Genomic DNA, 16170 nt, shown 5'->3' on the forward strand with positions numbered 1-16170 from the left:
AGGCGGTGCGTGGGCTCTGCTCTTACTGCCCTTTCCAAGGTTATCACCCAGTTTCTGCTTTCTGGGGCTGTCAGTTTGGGGTTTTGGGCATGTCACAAGGGACAAAAAGAATGAAATACAGAAGGTCCTTTCTGCTCCTTGGTTGCTTAGGCACTTTTTAAAGTCAAGAATATGCTTTTTAGATAGGTATTGATTAGATTCTGATAGTGGGCACATACATACAGGTGGAAGCAATTGTGGCATATCTTTCATATCTGGAGAAAAATGATAAAAAAATTAATGCCCAACAATGATTGCTTTAAAAATAACAAGTAGCCTCAGATGCCTTCTTCCCGGGGTAGTTGACCCTGTGAATCATCGTATCTCTTTGCTGCCTGCCGACAAGTTTAGAAGTCAGGTTGGGTGAGGGGGTGTTTCAGATACACGGAACGCTGCTTGGAGGCTCCAGAAGATGACAGTTTCCAGATGTATGAACCGCTGGATTGGTTTGTTTGCATTATGCGCCACAGCTGATGGCGAGATTAACGCAGGCTGGACAAGCTATGGGAGATTTGTCTGGTTTCCACAATGCCATGTTTATATTTCATTGGGATTTCTCCTTCAAAGTTGACCTCCCTGTGACCCCTGGAGCTCTGTCCACTCGGGCTGAGCTGTAACTTGTCTGCCCTCCTTCTCTTACTGGGGGGGTCACAATTATGATGCAGTGGAAGGGGCCATTTATATGGCTCCCCCCCTCACACACACTTTGTCCATGCCAGCAATCTGCCCAGATTTTAGCCCCTGAGGAGTAGTCTATTCAGCTGGTTGAGAGGAGGGGGATGTTTTATTTAAAAGAATTTTTTTTGGCTTTTAAAACAAGTATGGAAATATTTAAAATTATTTGAAAGGAGACCAGATTTAATAGAAGCCACTTTGCAGAAATACAGTATTTTAACTTAGCACTGTTTTTCTATTAGTATAATACTGTTATCTCCTTTGCTGCTCACCTGTTCCCAGAACCTTTTCTCCATTCTCCTTCCCTCCTCCCTCACCTATATCCCTTTGCTCATCTCCCCTCCTCTCTTCTCTCCCTCTGCCTCCCACCCTTCCTTCTACCCACCTATTCATAAACTGCCCAAATCATTTCCTCGCAGTGGATCTCTGGAGTTACTAGTGTGAAATCTGAAATGGTAGTAAATCTGGTTAATCACAAACTGACAGGAAGAAATCAGTAAATGTATTATTTCAAATCAGCTGTAGGAGATTCTAGATGCAGAGCTGCCATTTGCATCCTTGGGGTTCGTAGGTTGGTGAGGGTTTGTTTCAAGACCATACTCTTTGATGGGGTCTCATCAGCAGATGTGCTTCCCCTATTGAAGAGTCATGGCATTTTAATGAGCTTTTGACGTAACTTTAGAATCCATTGACATGTGGACTGTGAAACAAGTCTCGGTCCCCTGTGCTTAATGTACCATATGAAATGTGGAAGAATTGGGCCCCATAGCATTTCTGAGATAGTAAGTGAAACGTGCACCATGACATTCCAGCGCAGGTGTTCCACCTTCAGGCTTTCCCTGGGTGAAACCCACATCAAAACCAAAGGGAACATGGAGCTTAGATTGAGATGGAAGAGGACAGGTTTCCACATCCAGATTTTGGCAGATGCCACAGTATTAGATGGTCCATCCACATGAGAAATCTCAGTTGACATCCCAGAAAGCAGACAGCTTTGCTCATGAAGGCGTTTCTGGCAGTCCAGGAGGAAGGAAGCTCCTTGGGATTTCCTCAGTGGAAACTTCCCTTGACTACAGAGACATCATCAGTGTCACCAAAACATAAACACTTTTATTACTCTTTGCTTCCAGACTCTGAATTTAGGTGCTTTATGGTAATACTTCTTAGATTTTTTTTTTCCCTCTTAAACTGGATTTAGGATTGTTGTTTCCTTTACACTGCAATATCTCCGTTTTCCTACATATATCTTTAAGTTTGACAGAAGAAACAAGCCTTTCAAATCATTAGAATGCTGCCATTGAGAAACTGCTTGACCATTGTGGAGATTTTGGGGAGTTGTATGTACAGAAATAATGCATCCTGTCCTCAGTTCCTTCAGGACTGTGACCATTTTGTTGTATTGGGGGTTTAGAGCATAGTTGGAAAAACAGCTGTCATGTGTTAAGGAAACTGTTGTTGCTGGGCAGTCAGGTACTTGCTAATGAGTGACAAGTGTGTTGTTGGAGAGGTTTATAATGTGGAGGCAGGGTCTTATTACCAATCCAGAAACCCAGGTGTGAGTTGGCCCAAATAATCCACACTCCCTGTGGGTCCCAAAACTGGCTATGAAGGCAAGGCTAGTGAGAAGCAAGTCTCCATACCGCAGCACAAGCTTTATTTATTATAGTTAAAATAAATGAAAAACAGTAGACGTCCCCAATTTATCAACCAAGATAGTCTTCAGTTATTGATGAAACGTATGAAAGTAAGCAAAAGGAACTGGAAGTGGGCTTTGTTAAGTACATATGCACGATTTTTTCCCCTTAAATCATTGCTTAAGGGCTTCTGGCCCCTAGCTCAGGAATCCTGCCCAAAAATGCCAGATGTATTACACAGTCAAGTACTGCAATGTAAACACTGCTCTGTGCCATGAGGCAGGGTGGTCCATCTTCTGTTTAAGAAGAGCAGGAGATTGAGAGGGAATGAGAGGGGTAAGCCCTCTGCATTGAGCACAGTAGTGATTGTGTCATTTGTATTTTTGGCTGCATAGTCAAGATTTGAAACTACAAAAACCCAGTTGAATTAATACTTTGTACGGGCAAGGAAAAGCAACTTGAATTGGGATGCCAAAGAGAGCAAGATGTGGCTTGGATAATGTTGCTTCATTGGGTCAGATAAGCTTATAAAATGTAGAACAGAATGGTGGGGTGAGCTGATAGGAAGAGAGCTGTTGTCTTCATAGCGGCATCTTCAAGTTACTATGAGCATCACCCTTTCTATCAGCTGTGAGTTAAATTGAAAGCTGAGTGAAGCAAGGCAAGGAGAGGCCAGCTTCTTTCACAGCCCCTTCCTGCTGGGTCGGTACACCTTCTGTGTGTAAACCTGAGATTTATCACAAAGCTGCTCTGGTGTTTTGTAGCATTGAGGGGAGGGTAACCCAAGTTACCCTGCAAAATGAATGGCCTTCCAGTTTCTAAATTTAAATAAAGAATCTAATGATGATCATTTAGAGGTGAGAAAGTAACTAAGCATTTTGGGCCATCCTTCCAGTAGAATGTGTCTTGTGTGCTGTGGAAATTGGAATGCCTAGACCTATCTGTACACCCAAGTAATCAATACTAAGCTGTCCTTACGATGACTAGATTCAGGGTTTTTAAAAATTAATAGGGAAGTATTTTGTGAGTTAGGAGGAAATGGGGTTTCAGTTTGGACTTGGGGAATTGTTAAAACAACCTGTAGTAATATTATCTTGATTTTAGAAATCCATTCTGTAGAATGATCTGAGAAAATTGCTTTAAGAAACATTGATGATAAAAACAGGAATTTTGAGGTTAAGGAAAATGTAGACTTTTTTACTGTCTCTCCCTCCCTCCCTCCCTCCCTCCCTCCCTCCCTCCCTCCCTCCCTCCCTCCCCAACCACTTTTTTTCTTATTTTGAATTCTCCCATCTTTCCCACCCCTATTCCCTTGATTTCTTTTGCTCCTTTAGTGGAGAAGCCAGAAAACTTCACCAAATAGATGTAAATATCACACAGTGTCTTTTTAAGTAGAAGCTTTCTAAAAGATAAAGTAACGAAATAATTTTCCCAGACTACCTAAGACATTATTTCTTCCCTCTTACCTGATTTTTCCCCCATGAGGTTCATACAGTGTTGTAATAAGTTAAAAAACGATACCGTCATTTTTGTCACACATGATCCAGAAAAAAACTGCACATGTTTAATACCTTGCTTAATTGCAAACAAAGCTTGCAATTTGAGAGAATTGGGATTAGGGCTAAATATCTATTAACTGCTCTTTCTAGAGATTTGGGGAATAGGATGACCCTTTTTTTTTTTTCTTTTTTTTTTTTTTAAATAGGCTACAGTTTCACATGGCTCCCAAAAGAAATCTCTCTCCCTTTTTGTTTCCCACACCAATTGATTTATCATTTTGCTTGCAAGCAGATCCAGAATGTTAGGGCAAGAACACACTCACTTTTTTCTCGTAACTTTTTTGTTGCGGACCGAAACCAGTTGACTTGAATAAATTTTTCTGAGGCCTGAATGTAGCCAGCAACGTGGAAAAATCTTGCCATTCAGGGCCGTCTGAATGTACATTTCAGCCACACAGTAAGCTGCATTGGTAGGCACTGGACTGCTAAATACAACCATTTTTCGCAGGAGCGAGTTAGACAGGTGATTAGCATAATTAGCACCGAGCAGCTATACATATGGTAATGCTGAGTGTGTAAATGCCAGCTGCGGTGTAAAATTTATGTCAGGGGTCGGCAGGGCTGTGCGAAAGTATTGTGTTCCAGCTGCAGGTCAGGGCCGCCAAAGCTTACCTCCTTTTCTCTTGTTGGTGAATACGCCAAACAGAAGAGAAAGACAGAAATATAACAGATACGGCTTTGATGGAACAGCCCGATTCTGTGCAAGAGGGACTATTCTATAAAACACACACACACACACACACACACACACTCACACACACTTGCAGAAATCCCATTACTTTCTCTACAAATTGTGTTTACTTCATGCAGGGTCCACATGAGTGGCGGCCAGGATGGGAGGTTGGGGTAGGTGAATGGGCCAAATGATTTCCTGGGAGGAAAACTTTCAGTTAGTGAATTTTTAAAAGGAGTTAAGAGTTGTGCCTCTGGTTTTCTCCCCATCCTCTTGTTCCCCCTGCCCCCCTCCCATTCCCTCCACTGTTCCTGTCCATATTGTTTTCCTTCTAATTAAACAGGGGAATCCCCCTTAGGTGAGCTAGTGCAAGCATCTTTAGAAGAATGAGAATTGACCATTGTGGAGGTGTTAGTTCGCCTTGAACATAATAAGGTTCCAACAGTTTGACTCTCTTCCCAAACTGCTTGACTGGTTTTAGCAAAGGGCTAGAATAGAAGTTCCTTGTGTCTTATGGCAGCTATGCTTACCATTCCACCTACCGCCACTCTCAGACCCATGAAATTCTTTATGGGTAAGAAAAGAATCCTGTAGGTTTCTTGTTTAAAAGGGAGACAGTCTTCAATGGTTCATGTCCTTCGAAATGCATGATGGGGGAATTTATTGCTATGAGGAGTTCATGCATTTTTGCTCTGGAAGCATTTTTTCTGCCACCCTCCCCCCACCCCCACTTTTCTTCGGTTGGTGACTGTAGGAGTGGTGGTGGTGACAGAACATGGTTCACACCATGCTGACCTAGTGACGAAACTTCCTCACAGCACCAGGGGGTCCTTATGCATCAACCCCTAATCCAGCTAATCCTGATGGCCACACAATCATGAAAGTGGCCCCAAGTGACCAGTGACATGCGTCTCCCCACACAGATGCAGAGGGAAGGGTCGGTGCGGGAGATAAATCGGGCCAGCATGGAGTTCCACAGGGGCCAGGGAGCCTGTATGCGAAGGTGGGGACTCACATTGTCTCCCCGCTCCCCAGGCCACTCAAGCAGGAGGCCAGTGAAAAGAGGCCCAGGCTGGATCATGGCAAGAAGACTGTTCAGAGCAGAGAGGTGATATCCGCCCCACAGAAGCTGGGAGAAGGGAACCGGGGTTGATGTCATCCAACAGCCTGACTACTAGATAGAGAGCCCACAGCCCTTGCACGCATTTGGTTTTGTTGTTGTCGTTCAGTTGCTTTGTGTCCTTGTGAAGACATTAGGAGGCCTTCACTAAGAACTTAGAACTTGATAACAACATGCTGTCTTTGGTCCCTGGGTTCTACTTCCTGGTGCAGCATTGCCTCTGAGCAAGCATGCTGCTCTGTGTCAGACCCTCCTGGGTCCTCAGCTCCTGCTGAAGGACAGGACTGGGGTTTGCATCTGCTTGCCCGTAGCACTTGAGCAGTTGGGTGCAATCACGGTAGGACCTGGGACAGTTCACAGCCGGGCAAGTATGCAGTTAGGGATAGAGCCGAGCTCTATGCTGGAAGCCAGCAACATCCTTCTGCAGGCTTGACTTCACTCAGCCTGTCATAGGTGGGGTTGACCCCAGCCCTGATTTGCCACAGCAGCAAGTGACCAGTGAAGAATGGGCCTCCTGACAGTTGCAGTGTCATGTTGGGAGCTGGTGGCCCTGTGAGAAATACCGGGTCGGGGGAGCTGTGGCAGGCAGCAGGTCCAGTGTGGGCAGGGTGCTGGGCTGACCTGATCGTGTCCGACAGGGCGAGCTGGCGGCTTCAGGGAACGCCGTTCAGAGGAAGCAGCCCGGGTGGGAACAGATGGTACCGCAAACAGCTGGTGCGGGGGCTAGTAGCAGGCACATGCTCAGAGCCGCTTCTGCCACTGCGCTTGGCCCTCCTCCCCCCTCACAGTCCCTGGGGAGGGGGCGCAGTGTGTCTGTCCTGCTCTTGTTTTTGCTGTCTTCATCGCGCTGGGTTCACTTCATGAAGACAGATTCTCTTTGGGCTATATGATTCTAGCATTTTCCCATGGCAACGCCCAAGGGCACAATCCCACCAGGAGAAAAACAGCCCAGAAGCTTAAGCAGCAGTTGGCTAGTCATGAATAAAAGAGATGGGTGGAAGAGTGACTAAAACTCACAGCCCAGGAGTTCTCAGCCAATTGCCCAAATTACTGAATCTTCATTTTTTTTCAGTTTAGAAAATGAGCTGGTGCTAATAATTTTACAGTTACACCCTTTTAGAGATTTGCACTTTTTCATGCTCACAATCACTAATCGCAAGATTGAAAGAAGGACCCGAAGCAGCTAAAGGGGGGGGGAAATCTGTCTAGAGGCTGTTAGATAATTCATGGGATTAATCAAATGCAAATGCCCCACTTGCATATACACAGACCCCATTTTCCTAATTGGACTCTGAGTGGGTACTTTTCAGGCTGAAAGGGTCATTTGTTTTGACTGATTGACTTTTGAGGCTTTGGGGAGAATTAATATCTTATACAGATGACTGCCTGTTCCCAAGGCTCTGTATTGAGGCTGTTCATTCATTTATTCATCCGACACACTGAGTGTGCACCGAGGTGAGTGGGTAGCGGACAGTGCCTCCCTGAAAGGACTTGGAATTTATTGTGAAAAACACTTTGGTTGGTCCTTCAGAACATCTTTATGTGAATCACAATAAGCTTTTGCCAAAAGCTTTTTGCATGAATGCCACAGATGTTTATTAAGCTCTGTGTGAAAGGCCGTGCTGAGGAACAATCCAGCAGAACATCATGGGGACCGTCTGGTGTCTACCATGGATTGGAATGCCATTGGCCTGGGGGTATGGACCCCTGAGCGGAATGGTTTCCTACCTATGTTGGCCCCTCTTCACCTTGGAAAACTATACTTGGTTTGATTTGCGGAGGAAAGGATCGGCAGAAGTGATGCTTTTTACCCTGCCTCTTTCAAAGAATTGGTTTAAGCCTCCGATTCCTGGAAAACAAAATGGCAGAATTTGTAGGTAAAGAGGCTTAGGGCTGCTTGTTCCCTGTGTGCCCTCATTCTCTCTGCCCCCTCTAAGACAGGCACCTCTGAGGACCAGAGGCAAATGGGGCCTGTCTATGACTGCCCATGGGGCCCTATGGAAAAAAAACCTGTCTTTTCAGTGGTGGTGAACCATCTGAGAGGCAACATTGTTGTCCTTTAAATAAAGATACCAGTTATTTGTCCTGTGCAATACTTTTGTGCATTCTGAAAACTCTTATCTGTGAGCTTACGTAGTCCGGTATGTGTCATTTGGCACTCCTGAACTCATAATCTCAGCTGGTGCACAGAAGCCCTGAGGCTTGCAGGACAGTTGGGCTCAGAGTTAAAGGTTGATTCCACCTCGTATCAGGTGATAACCTTGGGCAAGTCACCCAAACTCTGCAGCTCTGTTCCCTGCTCTGTAAAATAAGGGCGATGATGCATGCCCTGCAATAAACAAATAAATGAATGGATGTCTGCCCGGCACCTGGTTAAGGGTTTGGGAAATTTCATATAATTGTCAGTGCTCACACCATCCTATGAGGTTAGTAGTATCATTTTTATTCCACTTTACGCAGAAGGTTCCTGATACTCAACTGTATCCCAAATTTCAGTGCCTCGGGTGGCAAGACTGGGACTCAGAACCCAGGTCTTCTGATATCTGTTCCCATTGCCTGTCCATTCCACCTTGCCCCGTCTTGACTGGGGAGTAGCAGTAAGCAAAATGTTTAAAAATAAGTAAATGATGAGTGTGAAGGGCCTTGCAAGTGCAAAGCACCACACACATGTAAACGTTTATTTTGTGTCCAGGATCCTAAGTAACAGTTTTCCTGAGTGTTGTTCAAAAAGCTTGGTTGTTATTTTGTTGTTACAGTTTTTCGGTTTGGAAGAAGGAAAAAAACATCAGAGGACTTCAGAATATGATAGAGATGCGTAATATTTTTGCATTGAGTTTGTTTTTAATTCAGATGCCTGTCAAGTAGCTTTCGTATTTTTCTCTTTTTGTCACACGGGAGTCTTTAATTATACGTGTTTACTGCAGAAGGATAAAGAAATAGAGATAAACCCCAAAAAGTAAAGTGAGTCAATACTATTCGTAAACCACTGCACAGTAATAACCACTGTTCACATGGCTGTATACCTACATCCGTATCACAAATGCTGGACCTTACAGGTCATTCCGCTCAGTAGTCAAAAATGACTATGCGGTATTTCATAAATATGAGATGTGGCACATATATACAATGGAATATTACTCAGCCATAAAAAGAAACGAAATTGAGCTATTTGTAATGAGGTGGATAGACCTAGAGTCTGTCATACAGAGTGAAGTAAGTCAGAAAGAGAAAGACAAATACCGTATGCTAACACATATATATGGAATTTAAGAAAAAAAAATGTCATGAAGAACCTAGGGGTAAGACAGGAATAAAGACACAGACCTACTGGAGAACGGACCTGAGGATATGGGGAGGGGGAAGGGTGAGCTGTGACAAAGCGAGAGAGAGGCATGGACATATATACACTACCAAACGTAAGGTAGATAGCTAGTGGGAGGCAGCCACATAGCACAGGGATATCAGCTCAGTGCTTTGTGACCGCCTGGAGGGGTGGGATAGGGAGGGTGGGGGGGGGGCGACGCAAGAGGGAAGGGATATGGGAACATATGTATATGTATAACTGATTCACTTTGTTATAAAGCAGAAACTAACACACCATTGTAAAGCAATTGTACCCCAATAAAGATGTTAAAAAAAAATTAAAAAGTAAAGGGCTATTAGCTGTTCCAAAACACACAAAATAAAAATTAAAAAAAAAGGACTTTGACCTTGGTAATGGTAAAGAGAAGGGAGCAAACAATTTCCCCCAAACCACACCTGTAATTTCAGTACTTGAAAGGGCTTCCTGAGACCATAGCTTCACACTCCTGCGTGGTAAGCAAGACAGCAAGATAAGGAACAGCTCGGGGCCGTCACTCAGCTGTGATGTAGGATAGGCATTTGCTAGAGTCGCAAAAGTCAGTGAATCTGTAAAACTGGCCTGTCCAGAAGGATTTCTGTTCCTGGTAGCTTGTTCTAGAGTGACTTGGGTGAATACTGATGTAAGAGCACATGAGTGCTGTGCAGTTTATGACACAGGTCCACCTGAGAAGGAGCAAAGTCTACCAGTGCGACCAAGTGAATGACACGATTATGGGCTCACCAAGCTCCAGCCACTCTTGCCTTCTTTCTCTCCCTGTTGCAAGCCAAACCTGAGGACTTTGTGGTTGCTAGTTCCTCTGGCCAGAATGCTGTTTCCCCAGGTCTTCAGGGTCAACATAAGTGTCTCTTCCTTTTAGGTCTTCCCTGGCAACTCCATTTGAACTGGCCTTTCCCCTGCCCCACCACCCAGTAACTCACATGGCATCGCCACCTTGATTTCCTCCATAGCACTTGTCATGCCATGAAACTACCACATTGGTTTGCTTGTGTACTGCCTGTTTGCTTCACTGGCCAGCGAGCCTCTTGGAGCTGTCTAATCTACCACACACCCCAATACACAGCACATAGCATGAACCCCACAAATGCTTGCTGGCTGAATGAGTCATGTTACAACTATTCATCAGAGAAAGTGGATATCAACTAAACTTTTTAAAAAGTTACTGAATAGTTTTGCAGAAACGTTCATATTTGTTTATAGAAGATGAAGTGTTAAGTAAAATATGGTCATGTAATATGGAAAAGTAAATCTAATTTAACAGTACTCAAAAGTAGGATACAGCATAGCTGGTTGTGGAAACTAGAATTCAGGATCCTTCAACTCTAGTTGCTAGATCTACCAATGATAATAGTCTTGTCTTCGTTGAAACTGGTTGTCACGTTAGCAAAATATTCACATTTATCACTAGCGTAAAGAGGTGGAAGAGCAAAAAGGTTTTCAGTTCTAGAGATGTGAAAACTGTACCCCTTTATTAAAATATAGGTGTTTATTTAAATATACATCTTGAAAACTCTAAAAAGGTGACATTATGGAATCCCTGAGGTACATTTTATATCTTGTAGGAAATAGCATCATTTCTGAAACCCCCTGAGGTAAATTAATTGAACCATTATGAGATTGGTCTAGAAGAGTTTAGTTAGTTCTTAGCAGCATGAACCTTGCATTTGGTTTTTATTTCTGTGTGCACTTCCCTCCTGGGTCATCACCTTATTGGTTATAGTTGTAGGCAGCCGCTCTGCTGGGCAGGCAGGGGCCGGGGGGCAGTGGGCCACGGGGAGGTCTATGGTCCTGCTTTGGTGGTGGTTGTTTCTACCTCATGGTCTGAATTCACCTGGCATTACGACTTTTGTAAGCAGCATGAGAAATCACGTGCTATGCCAGTGCTTAAGGAGGCAGGTATAGGCACGGGGCATTGATGTCTGATAGCCACGGGGCATTGACGTCTGAAAAAAGGAGGGGTTGAGCTTTTCTTCAGAAAAGCCTATTTGGAGCTCCTTGGTGTGCAGCTCTGTAGCTTTTCAGGAGTGACCTCTGGACTAATAATTGGCTTTTTTTGGAGGGGGGGACCTCAAACAGCTTTTCTCGCTCAAGAGAATGTGGATTGAGTGTAATTCAGTTCACTAATTGGTTGACATAATACATAGTGATTCCTGCCAGAAGGAGCCAGACCCTGCCTGCAGGCAGCTTTTAGGTAGCATCCTGAGAAGGCCTATGGCCTTATGTAAATGCAGGGTCTGCTGCAAGTTGCTTCCTATTTTTTCCTATGGTCTTTTAACTTCAAACTGATTACTGGGGCCTCAGGAGTTCCCTGGGCTATCTGCCAAAGTTTTCCGCAGCATCTAAATAGTTTTTATAGCCAATGATCATTTCCCTCTCTCTCCTCCTACACCTCCCTCCCCCTCCCCCTCCCCTCCCTCTTCCTCTTGTCTCTCCAACACACCACAGTATGTTCAACCTCACCTCACAGAGTTCCACGGTGGCCTTGGCCATCTGCGTGAACCTGCACAGATGACTCTGCCAGTCTGCGAATCTGGACTAGTTTTCCTAATGAGGGCATTATTTGCTTTTTAGCTTGCTCCCTTGTTTATAAAATATGCCAAGAGAACTAAACAACCCGCTGTTCCCAGTACTTATTTACTTGCTCAAACCAAATGTTTATGTCCTTGAATACTAAACTTGAAGAAAAAGGATTTCTCCTCCTCGTGGGAAAGCTAAGATGATCCCTAAGGGTTCTTTCTAAAAGATAGAACTGAAGGCCTGCTTTTCAGTAAACATTCAGCTTGCAGTGCCTTTTGGAACTGGCGTGTGTAGGGGTGAGGGTGCTCGAGGATTCTCTTCTGTTAGCTGTCCCTGCGGGCCTTCCCTCAAAGCCCTTACCGTTCGCCGTGTTGAATCAAAGCAGCCTCTCCAGGGCTTCGTTTCACAGCTCCCATCAGGGCCCTGTTGAGAAGTAAAACTCCTTTCCCTCCATATGTCCCAGACAGTACAGCATCCTGAGCTTGGCGCGTTCTAAAACCCTGATTGAAATACAGCTTAGAACCCCAGGAAGAACACAAAAAAAGCAGTTTTTAGTAACAACGTTACTCGTGCTTTGTTGTGCTGGCTTCTCTCATGCCCAGCTTCGGCCGCCTGCTGGAGAAGCTGGGGCAGGGGTTCCGAATCACCAGGGGAGCTTCCAGAACACAGGCAGCCCGCCCCCAGGTGACTCAGAACCTGGCACCTGTGCTTTCTGGATGCTGACCAGGTGAATCTGAGAGAGCAGGTTCCAGGGCCTCCCAAGACAGCCATGGCTGATACATTTGGTTCTTCTCAAGTGGGATTTCCCCGTGTGCACCTGACATAAATCACATTATTTATCTTCTCCTGGCAAGTTTTGTGCTAAATACACATTTGCCACCTTTCCTTGTTTCTTTTTCCAACAAGAAGAAACATTTCCTTGTTACCTTTGCCAGATTATTTAGGAGAAGAGTGTAAATTGAAGCCATTTATCTTGAAATGTGCTGCAGGGGCACATTGTTTATACAAGTGAAAGAAATTGTAACAGGGGTATTTGGTCTGGTCTGCAAGGAAAAGTGTCTCAAGTTTTCCTTCCCCCTCCCCCTTTATACATATGGTGTGTTAGTTAGAAGGTGCACAAAGCATGCATGCATTAGGTTTGCGTGTGTGACAGGCAGGACCATTGTTAATGGGTTTTAGTGAGTATTTTTTATATGTTTGTTATTGGTAGAGTTAACGTTGCCAGTCATAATAAAGTGAATGTTACCCCTTAGACATCAGCCATACATTTCTGTGACCAGAGTTCGTTTATCGTGTACCCTGCTCCTGTTAGTGAGGTAACAGAATGTGAATTTGTGGGGATTTTGCTGTTCTAATTGAAACCTGTACGTGTTTACCAGTTGGTGGGCGAGTAAGTCGTGAATTAAATTACACTCGCCAGAAGATTGGAGAAGAGGCTATGTTTAATCCTCAACTCATGATTCAGACCCCCAAGGAAGACGGTGCTAATGTCCTGACCACGGAGGCACTCAGACAGCACCTGGACTCGGCGCTCCAGGCCAGCCGGGTCCATGTATATATGTATAACAGGTAAGGTGGTGGGGAGAGGCTGCTGGTTTAGACCCCTTTGTTTTAGCAAATAAAGTTGCCCTGGAAATACAGCAGAAGTGTTAGTTCAAACAGTTTTCTCGTGAAATGATTTTTAAAATCTTGATTTGTCTCTAAAGTTTAGTGACATATGAACTACATTACTTTATAATGTGTTTTCAGTGAGTATCTTGGCACTGTACCCAAATGAGTATGGTCCTTCAAGCAGCCATTTGGATGGCTGTCCACCGTTCTGAAGATGTTTCACTGCTTAACCTGTTTTTGGAACAGTTACATTTTGAATTGCCTTTAGTCACCTCACAAAGAGTAAAAAAGAAAAAGAAGTTACTTCTCATTACTTTATTCATTACAGATGTTAGCGGTTGGTATGTGTCACCAAAAAATAGGGGGTTGAGCCACTGTGGTGAATTCCTGGGGACAGGTAGGCAGAGTAAGGTGGATTCACACACCTTTACCAAATACTACCCTTTAGCTTTGTAGCTAATTTAGCAATGCTGTGGGTGTAGTAAAAGCATAGGAGGAGTTCTGGAATGAAACCACCACAGCCTAAGTTAAGGAGAGGAAAGACAATATAGAGAAGCATGTACAAAGCCAAACACAGGCAGTCCCTCCTACAGGTGCTCCAGTGTCAAGAAGGAGAGCCGACCAGCATTGCTCTGGGGTTCAAGAGAAAGAGGTCACTTTCAACAGCACTGATCAAAGAAAGCTTAGCAAAAAGGTGGCATTTCAGCGGGGCACTGAGGGATGGATGGGAAGGTTCCACAAGGAAGAGGGCGAAGTCCAGAACGTTCTTTTGGGCGACTAATAGAAGAAAAAGGAGACCAATGAAACAGAGCAGTCTAGAAGGAGTTTTATATTTTTTCTTTTCCTGGAGTTCCCATCCCCACCTTTTCCTAATTTTCTCTTTTTTCAAATTAGACTCATTTCCCTAATACACTTGGGAAGGCCTGGGCTTATATAGCACTCTTCTAGGGATAACAAAATGCTATAATAATAGACGATGGATAGTATAGGTAATTGTTGATCAGTATATTTGATATAATTTCTGTAGGACAAGAATAGAAGAATGTAAAGTGGGAAACCAATCTACCTGGTAATGTTCTTTATAGCATTTGTGGTTAAGAGCAGGAAAGTTCATTTTGAACACTCTCTGTTAATAAGGACATCATTTACCAGTAAAAAAAAGTAATATTTTCCCACCTCAATATATGTTAATACATTATAAACCTTACTGATTTAGTCCCCACCTATTTTGAATTTGTGATAATTCGACTCTGAATTATCTGCCCTGAAGTTGTTTAATGTATGTGGAAAAGCAGATTAATGGTGTAAACAAGATTATTGGGAGAACACTTAAGAAAACAAGACTTTTCAAGTACTTTGGGTAGCATTCATTTACATAAACACCCCACATGTTAATTACAGTTGAGTATTATCTATTCATTAAAGCAAGCTTGTTGAATCCATTTGGCAAAGCTCTGCTCATTTTGACAGATACTGAAAAGTGATCAAAATTGCAGTTCTCTCTGTATGTTCTGTAGCTCTGATTTTGCACACATTTCCTTTATTACTATAAGAAACTTTTGTCTCTGCTTTTTATTTTAATAGGCAATGGAAATTGGAACATTTGTGTTATAAATCTGGAGAACTTATCACAGAAACAGGTTACATGGATCAGGTATATTTTCTTTCTGTTTGCAAAAAATTCTCAAAAATTCTCAAATAGCCCAGTGGTATACATTACCCTAATGCGTGGCCTATACTTTTCAACTTTGACAGATAATAGAATATCTTTACCCTTGTTTAATTATTACACCTTTGGACTGCTTCTGGGAAGGGGCGAAGTTACAGTCTGGGACAGCATACCTACTGTAAGTGTGTGATCTTGTTTTCTGATGTCTGTGATTTCTAAACTCTAGAATGTTTCTGATGTTACCTTATCATTGTTTATTCTATTTCAGTTTTGGACAAGAAATAAAAACATTGAAATTCCATGTGCATGTTTTGAGTGAATAGTTGGGGGAGAGGGCACTTCGGCAGAATGTTTCTCCTCTTTTCAAAAAAAGTTCTGTAGGCATCATTAAATTTCATTCACTTTTACCAGCCCATTTATATGCAAATAAAATGCAAATTATTTCAGAGTATGTGTGATTTTTAACTCTTTAAAATATTTGCAGTTTTGTACACCGAGCACTTAACGTAGGTTTAGCTTATTTTTTAAGGAGAGAATTTATTAGTGGGTGCGTGTCGAAGTTCAAGATCTTCCTGTTAAGTGAAATGCTAACCTTTCTTTGGATCACATTAATGGCATTTAAGAGGGAAATCCACTATCTTTGAAGGTCATGGTAGGGGATGCTTCACAGTTTAGCAGTTGAATATTATGTACACGGCATCATTTAAGGAATAATTGTTAATCAGTGTAGACATTTTCAGTTAATTATGCAAGGGTTAGTGCTTGGGTTATTGTTTCTCTCCTAGCTTGCACATATCTGCAAAAGCAATTTGCAGTGGCCATACCCTGACCTTCAGTGTACAGTTTTAGGTGGGAAATAAGGGGTTTTGTGTTTTCTGGTTGGGAGATTCTGAATAATGACTTCAGCCTGGTTAAGCAGCTACAGTGTGGTTTGAACCACATAACAGGCAGCCAAAAGCCTTTCTGGTCTGTCAGCAGCACAAATTCAAAAGTGAGTGTGGGGGGAAGTGGCCTTGATGGCGGTGATGGCAGAGGCAGCAGGGGGCTCGTGGGGCTGACTGCCAGGCTGTCAGAGAGAGCTCATAAGTATGGGATTATTAAAGGTAATGGAGATCAAATATTTTGATTGATGACATTTACAAAGCATTTATTAGGCTGGCAAGTGCTAATTTGACATTGTGATTTCCTCTGCGCCCCCCACCCCTTAATTTTGGGTCTCAGTCTTATGCTTAGAAGCACCCATTTGGCGAATTTGGGTGTTAGGTATTAAATATACTATATCAGCAAGTTAAGATTCTTTGGTACCTTTGTT

At 43.3% G+C, this 16170-nt stretch overlaps 1 protein-coding gene across 5 annotated transcripts in view; it reads left to right on the plus strand.

Moving 5' to 3' along the window:
• The window catches only part of PTCH1 (patched 1), a 68201-nt gene that overhangs the window by 16168 nt on the left and 35863 nt on the right, over positions 1-16170 (plus strand). For 4 of the 5 annotated variants that reach the window (XM_029203534.1, XM_029203535.1, XM_029203537.1 and 1 more), the window contains exons 3-5: positions 12958-13147; positions 14774-14843; positions 14945-15036. In XM_029203534.1, the coding sequence (XP_029059367.1) occupies positions 12958-13147; positions 14774-14843; positions 14945-15036 (352 nt within the window). Of the gene's footprint in view, positions 1-12957; positions 13148-14773; positions 14844-14944; positions 15158-16170 lie in introns of those variants that run through there. The other variant, XM_029203538.1, reaches the window with a different exon arrangement.

The sequence above is a fragment of the Monodon monoceros genome, unplaced genomic scaffold (assembly GCF_005190385.1).
Source record: "Monodon monoceros isolate NGI ecotype Baffin Bay Population unplaced genomic scaffold, NGI_Narwhal_1 Super_Scaffold_5, whole genome shotgun sequence".
NCBI classification, from domain to species: domain Eukaryota; kingdom Metazoa; phylum Chordata; class Mammalia; order Artiodactyla; family Monodontidae; genus Monodon; species Monodon monoceros.